The sequence below is a fragment of the Apteryx rowi genome, unplaced genomic scaffold (assembly GCF_003343035.1).
Source record: "Apteryx rowi isolate R43461 unplaced genomic scaffold, aptRow1 scaffold_40, whole genome shotgun sequence".
Lineage (NCBI taxonomy): Eukaryota > Metazoa > Chordata > Aves > Apterygiformes > Apterygidae > Apteryx > Apteryx rowi.
The window spans coordinates 2,595,672-2,605,139 of record NW_020450530.1 but is presented as its reverse complement, the minus strand read 5'-3'; the positions used below and the strand labels follow the sequence as shown (position 1 = coordinate 2,605,139).

The 9,468-nt window shown below is 68.9% G+C and overlaps 1 protein-coding gene across 1 annotated transcript in view; it reads right to left on the bottom strand.

Annotated features, from left to right (window-relative positions):
- Positions 1 to 4,187: 4,187 nt before the first annotated feature.
- PLBD2 (phospholipase B domain containing 2) overlaps positions 4,188 to 9,468 on the bottom strand; it is a 6,579-nt gene continuing 1,298 nt past the window's right edge. The window contains exons 2-12 of the mRNA XM_026075267.1: positions 9,260 to 9,465; positions 9,008 to 9,166; positions 8,352 to 8,452; positions 7,520 to 7,734; positions 7,197 to 7,291; positions 6,949 to 7,109; positions 6,666 to 6,761; positions 6,113 to 6,184; positions 5,755 to 5,907; positions 5,405 to 5,567; positions 4,188 to 5,088 (exon numbers count right to left, since the gene is read on the bottom strand). Of these exons, the coding sequence (XP_025931052.1) occupies positions 4,921 to 5,088; positions 5,405 to 5,567; positions 5,755 to 5,907; positions 6,113 to 6,184; positions 6,666 to 6,761; positions 6,949 to 7,109; positions 7,197 to 7,291; positions 7,520 to 7,734; positions 8,352 to 8,452; positions 9,008 to 9,166; positions 9,260 to 9,465 (1,589 nt within the window). The 3' untranslated portion in view covers positions 4,188 to 4,920. The remainder of the gene's footprint in view (positions 5,089 to 5,404; positions 5,568 to 5,754; positions 5,908 to 6,112; positions 6,185 to 6,665; positions 6,762 to 6,948; positions 7,110 to 7,196; positions 7,292 to 7,519; positions 7,735 to 8,351; positions 8,453 to 9,007; positions 9,167 to 9,259; positions 9,466 to 9,468) is intronic.

Sequence of the window (9,468 nt, the reverse complement as noted above, 5' to 3'; positions counted from 1 at the left end):
GGGGTGCACAGGGGCCAAGCGCAGCGGCACCGCTGCTCTGCAGCCCCCAGGGCAGAGAAGCCAGGTGGCACCAGCCCGTCACCCCATCCCCAGGGTCCCCTCCCTCTCTCCGGCTCCGTCCCTGGCTGCTCCCCCGGAGGAGAGCCAGCAAGTCCCGGGAAAGCAAGCCCCAGCGGGAGGGAAGAGACGCCRAGCGGGGGGCCTCGGGCAGGATCGGTCCCAGGACACCCCTCGGCTGCCCCGTAATTCGGACGCCCCGGCCTGCCCGCGGCGGGCACCTACCTGGCGTCCCTCCGTCCGGAGCCACGCGATGGAGGAAGGAGACGCGAGGCTGGAAGTGCCCTGTGCCCCCGCCGCGTCCCCGCGTGCCCAGGCGGCCGCGTCACCGGTGGTGGAGCGAGGCAGGGCTCCCCCCCACCCTCGCCCCCTGCGCGGGATCTTTGCTCGCACGCAGCAGCCCGGCCCRCCGCCCGGCCGGGTCGTGGGTTTTCCGGCCGTTTCCTTTCCAAGGCGCCTCGGAGCTGGCTCGAAACCCGAAGCACCCAACCGTGGCCCGGGGAGAGGCCGGCTCCCAAAGCGCCGGGGTAGCCAAGGCTTTGCGCTTGCAGCCGGCGGCGAGCCCGGAGCCTCCGGACACCCTGGCGGCAGTGCTGTCCCCGCTCCTTCCCAGCCAGAAACGCTTTTTCCTGCCAAATTTGAGGACTTTCTTCGCCTGGCTGGGATGGCAGGCTGAGAGAGGACAGCCAGCCCGGTCAAAACGCCCCGAAAGCCCGGGGAGAAACGCTCTCCAAAACGAGCCCCCCCCGGCGCCCCCCGCTCCYGGCCCCCTGGGGCACCCGGCACATGCGGCTCAGGGATCCCCCTTCCCTGGCAGCTGCCGCCCCCGCCGCACCGGGGGGGATTTGGGGTATCCCCAGGGCTCGAAGCCCCAGCTGGCAAAGCCGGGCGCCCCGCGGAGGGGCCGGGGCAGTTTGGGGGGCTGGGGCGGTGCTGAGCCCTGCGCGGCTGGGAAAACGGAAGGGGGAGCGGGCCTGCCGGGATGCACCGGCACCGGGTTCCCTCTCCCCTGGCAACCGGGATAAAAGGAGGCAATTTTGGCAAGGGCCCCAAGGGTGGCGAGCACCGGGCCGGGATGTCCCATCCCGCTGGAGCCGGGAAAGGCCGGCCGGGCCGTGGCACGGAGGCACCGGGCAGAGACCGGCAGCGCCCAAACAGCCCCCGGCAATATTTGCTCCCGGCCGCGGGCCGGTCCAAAGGTTCACGCGAGCGGCAAGAGCTCCGCGAGCTGCCAAGGCCTCCGCAGTGCCCGAGGCTCCGAAACGGCCGCGGGAGCACGCAGCCCCCCGCAGAGCCCGCGGCGCTGAGCGTCGCCGGACGCATCCCGCTGGAGSGGCGCTTGCCAAAAACCACCCTCCCTTCAAACGCCTGCTTCGGTGGCTCGCGCGTCCCTCTAACCCCAGGTACGTCTCAGCGGGGGCACAAGCTTCCCCCCCCCCCCGTCCTGCCCCTTCCCGGCACCCGGGAGCTCCCCCAAAACGCAGCCGGAGATGCCAGGGAGGCTCGCGGTGGCTGAGACAGGGCTGGGGAAGCCTCTGGGCTTGGGGAAAGGGGGGCACCTGGCCRGCCAGCCCCCTTATCCCTGCCCCCTCCCAAACCCAGCTCTCGCCTCCCGGCAGGGTCTGAACCGGCTGGGAAACGTCGGACGGCACCGAGCAGCCTCCATCCTCCGGCCGTCCCGCAGCACGAACCCTTCCCGCACGGAGCTGCAGCCAAGCTGGTGGAGGTCCCCGGCCCTGGTGGAGGTCCCAGGAGGAGGTTCCTGACCCCGGTGGAGGTCTCTAGCCCCAGAGGAGGTCCCCAGGGGAGGTCCCCAGCCCCGGTGGAGATCCCCGATCCCTATGGAAGTCCCTGGTCCTGGCAGAGGTCCCTGACCCTGGTGGAGATCCCTGACCCAGCAGAGGTGCCCAGTCCCAGCAGAGGTCCCTGACCCCAGGGACATCCTTGAGCCCCAGTGGAGGTCCTTGACCTCTGTGGAAGTCCCTGGCCCTGGGGGAAGTCCCTGGCCCTGGGGGCTTTTGGGGCATGCTGGAAACCTCCTCCTGGTCCCAATGGCTCTTCCCTGCTCCCAGCCGCGCTCCCGGTGGCAGTGCTCCGGCCCGGAGCCAGCTGCCTGCAGCCAGCACACGGGGCAGCTCAGCTGCGTCACCTGGCAAAGGAGCTCAGCTCGGCCCGTAAACGGCATGGAAGTGAAACAGGACCCAGAGAGAGAGGATTTTGGTTGCCCCGGGCCAAGCGGCGCTGCAAAACCAGCCCAGAGAGCGCCTGGTACCCGAGGGCACACGGGAGCAGTTAATACAACCAGCTGCCGCTGCCTCGAAGAGAATTTGCAATAGGGACTGAGCTCAGCCTTCCCCCTCCCCTCGTTTGGGTGTTACCCCAGATTTTTGCATTGATAGCAATGAATTCATTAACCCCCTGGCGCTTATGCCTTCATTAGGCTTCAGAGTTAACAGCCCCTTCCCATCCCTCTGCACCCCACGTTGTCCCCAGCACCCTCATTTCCCACCTGCTTTGCTCCCCCCTATTGCTGCATCCGTGCCCAGGGAGGGGGACGCCAGGCTGTCCCCCAGGCATGTCCCCACCAGGGTGCCCAAGGCCGGAGGGTGACGGCAGCTGCCTTCACCCCTGTGGACGACGAGGAGATGCTGGTGGAGCTGGTGTGTGGGGCTCAGCCCTGGCTCTTGCTTCCCCCAGCTGCACCCCAGGGACCCCCGTGCCAGCCCTCGGGGAAGGAAAAGCCCCAGTCCGCACCCTGCCACCCCAGTGTGGCTCCCCGGAGGTCCCGGCGGGCCGGGGGGGTCCCGCTCGCTGCCGGGGACCTTTCGGCAGGAGGCCGGAGCAGGGCCGAGCAGCCCGGGGTTCCCGCAGGCGCTCGGCGGTACGAGTTCAACCAAGCATCATTCATGCGATGCCGGGAAACGGCTCCCAGAGCCCAGCTGCTCCCTGCGGCTGGGGAATATTTAACCAGTTTTGTTTGTTTTTCCACTTTAAAAAAATAAAAGGAAACCAGAAAAGCAGCATTTCTAACGCTCCACGTCCTCCGCAGCGGCACTGAAACGGCTCCACAACGCCCGCCCCACTCGCTGCCCCTTCGCGCGGCTGCAGGAAGCTCCTCCGGCCCCGGAGAAACCAAGGCAGGGGGAAAACTCACCCGAGAGCGGAGCCGGGGCCCCCAGCCCCTCGCTGCCCTCCGGCCCCGTAACGGCCGCACCAGGCCCCAAATAGGGGCCAACCTCGAGGTGGTGCCAGGCTGCATCACCCGCACCCCGCCACCGCGAGTCGTCCCCAAGCCTGCATGGGCACCCAACGGTCCCCTCCGGCATCCCTGCCCCGGGCACCCGGCGCTGCCCCCCGGCATCCCGCCCCAGCGCGGGGACGTGCGGGGGCTCCTGCTCCCGGCCGGTCCGGGGAAGCCCACGCGAGGGTGCGTGGGAACGGCCCGGCCCCGGCCTCGTGGAGGGCACCGGGGACAGGGCCAGCCCAAGCCCCGGTGGGAACTTCACGCCTTCAAAGCCCTCGCCGACCGCAGTTCATTAATCCCCCGCTAATGACCTCGTTATTCCTAACGAGCCGCTCCGTGGCACGGCGGATCAAGGGAGCTGCGTAAGAGGATTTTGCGACAGGCATGTTGGGGCCGGGCGGGGGGACACGGGTGGCAGAGAAGGGGAACAAAGGGGACGGGGATGTTGACCCCATTGCGGAGGTCTGAGCCGCGGGGTGTCACCTCCCCGGCGCTCCGGCCTCGCTCCGGTCACCATCTCCCACCAGCACCCCAGTCTGCGCCCCATCTCCCCCCAAACGCTGCGCCTCCGCGCGAGCTAACTGGCCCCCGGCTAGAAGCGTCTTTACATCTCYGGAGCCATCAACATACGGCGGAGAAATAACTTACGACCATGGGCTGCCACAGAGTAACCCACAGGGATCCCCCACCCAAAGGAAGAGTGGGATGCAAGGAAGCCTTACTCGCTCGCAGCCCAAAGGAGCTTGGTTGCAAACGCTCCTGCCTCTGCACGTGGGCAGAGCTCGCGGAAGGGTCCCATTAGCACTTCCCCTTAGAGGGGAAAGACCGGCACGCGAGCCCAACCCTTATACAAGCCCCCAGAGAATCCAAACACAGCACCAAAGCAGCAGCTTCCACCGCTTCGCGGCTCACACATCCTTTTATTTGTCAAAACCAAACCAGCTCTCTCCCCTCCTCTCCGCCAGCACGGGACGTCACTGTCCCAGCCGCCCCACGGACACCACAGAGCCGACCCCAACCTCCCCCGTTTCGGGGGGAAGGAGGGAGAAGGGGTGGCCAGCCTGCGCGGGAGCTGGCCGGCATCGAGAGGCGAAGGACAAGCCACAGGGTCTGCGCAGGGAAGAGCCCCCCGGCCGGGGAAACGACTCGGCGGGTGGCAGCGCTCGTCCGTCAGGATGGGGCCGAAGCCCCCRTGCCGGAGGCGGGAGCAGACCCGAGGCGGGAGCAGACCCGCGGGCGCCCCGGCTCCGGGACTCGGCCACCTCGGCAGGGCACCCGTGCCGGCTCGAGGGCAAGGCAAGGATGCGGGAGGGAGAGGGAAAAGCAGCAGCAGAAAAACATGGGAGGCCAGAAAAACACGGGAGGCGGCGGGACGGGCGCGGGGGCGCACGGCGTGCTCCCCTGCGCCCCCATTTCCGCCACCCAAGCCCAGCCGCGGCGGCACGGCAAAGCCCAGCAGCAAACCGGGATCGCCGCGAGCATCGGCCGACGCTGGCGAGCTGCTCCCCAGAGCCCGGCCCCCCGCGCCGGGGGTCCCGCGCGGGCGCAGGCGCACGCTCGTCCCTCGCCCCGGGACGAGGGCAGCGAAGGCGACGGGGAATCGGCCCTGCGCTCCCAGCTCAGTCCCAGCGGACGTGGACGGGGGGGAACTTCCAGAGGTCGGGGTGGCCCATGTGCAGCAGGTTGCTGTAGGGGGACGTGCTCCACTGGAAGGGCGGCACGTCGTCCCACGTGGGCCCGCTGGCCGCCACGAGCCGGTAGGCGGGGGCCATGCCGAAGGACGTGATCTGGCGCGAGGTGAGGGGGAGAAATAAGGAAAAAAAGAAGATGTAAGTGGAAAAGGGGAAGGAGCGATAGAGCTGATAGCACAGCCTGGACACCCAGACAGGACTGGGGTGCAGCGGAGATGCGGTGACGCAGCTTTGGACTAGGGATCTCCAGCTCCCACGGCCCCACATACCCCGGGCAAGGGTGCCACCACCTTGGTTTGGCCACCCGTCCTCGAGGGACACCAACGGGCCCTGTGGCGCCTCCCGCTCGGCAGCCTGGCGCCGGGGAGGTGCCACCCCCGGGGCTCAGCCCTGCCCGTCCCCAGGCCCCCACCTTCATGTCCGTGCCGCCGTGGGAGCGCTGGCGCAGCGCCGGGAAGGGGTAGGTGCCGTTGGCCGGGTTCAGGTCCGAGCGGGCAGAGATGGCGTTTTCGGCGTTCTGGGGCGGGTCGCAGCCCTGGCACCGCGACAGCGGGTCCCGCAGGTAGTTGTTGAACCTGGAGAAGGGGCAGACGGGCAGGGCGGCGTAGATGAGTCGCAGCAAAAGGAGGGGGGGGAAAAAATAAATTACTCCAAAGAAAAAATACACCCCGAGGGCTGGAGATGTCTGGGGAGCAGTGCTGGGGCGCCTCATCCACCCCAAGCCCCTTCTGGGGGCTCCTGCACCACGGTCCCAGCACCCACCTCATCAGGCGGACCATGGAGTCCATGTCGCGCACCAGCGTCTGGTTGCGCCGGAAGATGCGGGCGCGGGGGTTCCCGTCGTAGGTGAACCAGTCGCCGTATTTCTTCACCAGCTCCAGGTTCCCGCTGGCGTTAAAGATCTCCTCGAAGTACCTGGGGGGGGCGAGAAGGCAGCGAGTGGGGCCTGGGGCAGCCCGCAAGGGGGGCCCAAGGCAGGGCAGCATCAGCCGCCCTCCCCTTACACGGCCCCAGGAGCGTCAAGGGTGCCCAGCCCTCGGGGCCGGGACGCCCCACGTCAGGGGAGGCTGGGACGGAAGCGAGGGACACGAGCGGAGAGATGAAGCCGGCTGAGGCTTACGGCACGTTGTAACTGGCCCAGTATCCCTGCTGGTAGAGCAGCTCTGTCTTATCAGCCACGACCACCATGCCCCTGCAAGAAGACGGCCACGGATCAGATCAGAAGGCAAAACAAAGCAGCGCTGGGGGGGCCGTGCCGGGGGGCCGCGCTGCGAAGGAGGGTGTACCTGCCTCGCGGTTCCCCCCACACAGGCACAGCTAAGCTACCACCCAAGCCAGGGGTCCTGGTGGCCCGTCACCCATGTACAAGCACCCCCCGAGAGCCTTTAACCTCCAGTGCAGCCGAGCACGAGCACCTTCCCAGGCGCAGCAGAAGGGCGACCACCACCAGCGGAGGCGGCCAGTCCGGCTAAGCCCAGCCTGCCTGGCGTTCGCGCCCTCCTAACTTAAAAACTCCAACCTCAGCTGAGCCRGGGCAGTGTGAGGGCTGGAGTGGACACGGCAGACGGGATTTACGGCTTTCCAGAATCGGTGAGGACAAAGCTGCGAGAGGAAACGGTTCTGCAGTGACTCCGAGCAGGAGCTGCCTTTTGGGCAGGGTTCAAGGCACTCACGGGATCTGCTCCAGCACCGTCAGCACGCCCTGCCGGAGGCCAGCTTTCCCGGGCGAGAAGGCGTTATAGTCCACCACCATCCACTGGTTGTTGTACCTGGCCGAGAGAGGGGGAAAGCGTCCTTCCAGCGGCCGCCCGCGCGGACTCCTCGCCGCGCACATCGCTGCTGTTCAGAGACGGATCCGGCGCCGTTCACCAGATCCCACCGCGATACCCAGGCAGGAACGGGCCGCCCCGGAGGGTCGCAGTGCCAGATCCCCCCACCCAGCACTGCCCCACTCACGTGCCGCTGTTGAACTGCCGGAAGATGGCAGCCCACTCGGAGCCGCTCCGGGCGAGCCGGTTGGCCACGATGTTCCTCAGCCACTCCAGGACGCTGCCCTGCGGGCGGATGTACTTCCACAGCGCGGGGTTGCTGTTGCCAATGGTGGTTTCCAGCGTCACCTGCAGCAGCGGGGAGGTGAGCAGGACCGGCTCTGGGCTCCAGGGCAAAGGCGAGGAAGGAGCCCCGCAGGACCAGCTCCTACTCACCAAGCCGCTGCTCAGGATGTAGAAGTCATCTCCGGAGAAGATGGTGCCAGGGTAGGAGGAAAACACCTGGACGCTTCCTGCGATCTGAGCGTTACCTGGGAGGGACGGCAAAAGCGGCAGAGCATCAGAAGGGTGGGGGGAAAGGAAAAAGGCAGACCACGACACAGCTGCCCACCCCAGYCCTTGAGGAGCGTGGCCCTGCTCTCCACAGCCAAGATCCCACAGGTCCCGGCAGCGCCGCTGGCTGGAGATCGCTGCCCAGCTGCACCCCGCAGCGGCGGCGGGGGGGGAGAGCGAGGCGGCCGAGCGCGGCCCCCACGTACCGCGGGCCGAGGCGCGGAAGGGCAGCGTGTACTTCTTGATGACGCGCAGCATGGACTGGTAGGAGGTCCAGGTATCGTGGGCAACCAGGAGATCCCGATTGCCCGGGAGCAGCTTGAGGAGGGCGGAGCAGGAGCCCGAGCCCAGGACGGGCGGCGCGGCCGACCTGTTGAAGGCAGATTCCAGGTCCTCCAGGTCGCCCCCCAGCTGCAGCAACCTGCGAGAGGGAGGAAGCACGGACGCGGGGTATCAGACGCAGGCGCCGGCTGGGGAGGTGGGACCCCCCCAAACCTGGCTGCTGAGGGGAACCGTCTGTCCGGGCAGGAGGGCGTCTCTCCATCGCGCCCCGGTGCGGATGCCAGCACAGGGAACGCCCCGGCRGCCTGAGCAGGGAGGGACGGGTGACCACGGCAGTGGGGAAACTGAGGCAGGGGGCACCAGCAGGCCTGGGAGGGGACCCACCAGCCAAACCCAGCCCGCGACGCCRGGGAAGGAAGGGACCCTGCTTCGGCTCATGTCCCAGCCCGGAGGACAACCCACCGCACCGAGTCCCTGCCGACGCGCCCAGCACCCTTCCCACGCCGCGCGGGGACGCGGCACAGAAGCAGGGTGTCGCAGGACACCGCGGCTCCCCTCCCGCCGGCGGGGGACAYGGACCCAGCCGCCCCGCGCCACGTACCCCCAGGAGGAAACGCCAGCGACCTGCCGAGCCGGAATTGCCTCCTCCCCACGGCTCCCCAACCCCCAGGGGGGACAACAACCCCCCCCCGGGACCCTCTCCCCATGCCCACGCCTCCTCCCCGGCCCCGCAGAGCCCTCGGAGAAGGAGCTTACAGGAAGCCGAAGGGCGCGACGGAGAACCGGCCGCCGGGGAAAGCCACGCGCCCGTTGTAGCTGTCCTCCAGGCCCTTGAGCTGCAGGAGGGCCAAGCGCACCTGGGGGCACAGGGGGACGCGCCTGACGCCAGCGCCTGGTGCCAGAGGATGGGGGCAGCTCCAGGGATCCGAGGACGACCGGGCCCCACACGCGCCTCCTTCTGCTCCGTTGCCCGCCGGGTCGGAGCGACGGGCAGCGGCTGGCCCAGGCAGGACGCGCGGCCGAGGCCAGGYGGTCGCAGGGTGACGCTGCCGCCGCCGGCGGCTCCGCGGGGCTCRGCTGGGGGGGCCGTGACGCAGCACAGCCCCGAGCTGCCCCCCCGCTGGCTCCGGCCCCGGGAGGAACTGCCCCGAAAACGGCAGCACGTGAGGCTCTCGCGRAGAGAAAGTCATGAGTCACTTCTGCTCCCCGCCAGAGCAGCGGTGACAAAGGCCAGCTCCAAGTCACCCTGCCTGGAGCGCGGCCAGCACGCAGGGGACGTTGCGGCGTCCTCCTTACGCTTAAAAACCCCAGTTTGCCCGCAGAGGGGAGACCACGGGGCAGCTCGGTCTGAGGCCGAAACCCGCCCGGCGGCGGCCCGCAGCGCGGCGGCTGGGGGGGCCRGGAGGGCTCACCTGGTGCCAGTACTCGGGGTCCTGCCCCCCCTCCATCTGCTCCTCCATCCAGGCCAGGTTGGCCTCGAGGTAGCCCTTGAGCTTCTCGCAGTAGTCGGTCTCGTACTTGAAGGGGCCGCAGTAGCCCACCACCGTGTTCATCCAGTGCATGTAGATGAGCTGGGGACAAGCGGGGGGACGCGGCGGCGGCGTGAGCGCGGGGAGCCCCCAGCCCCGGGGCGGGGGCGAGGCAGGGGAAGGCTCGCGCTTTACCTGCTCGGACACGGCGGCCTCCGCCAGCCCGGCGGCGTAGGCCTGCAGGCTGTCGTTGTACGCGGCGCTGGTGGCCACCTCCAGGAAGGCCCACCTGGCTCGGGCACAGGGGGGAAGGCGGCGGGTCAGCGGCCCCCCGCTCCCCCCTCCCCGGGCCGCGGCGGCAGGGAGGAGCGCGCGCCGCGGCCGGGCTGAGCCCCCGCGCACTC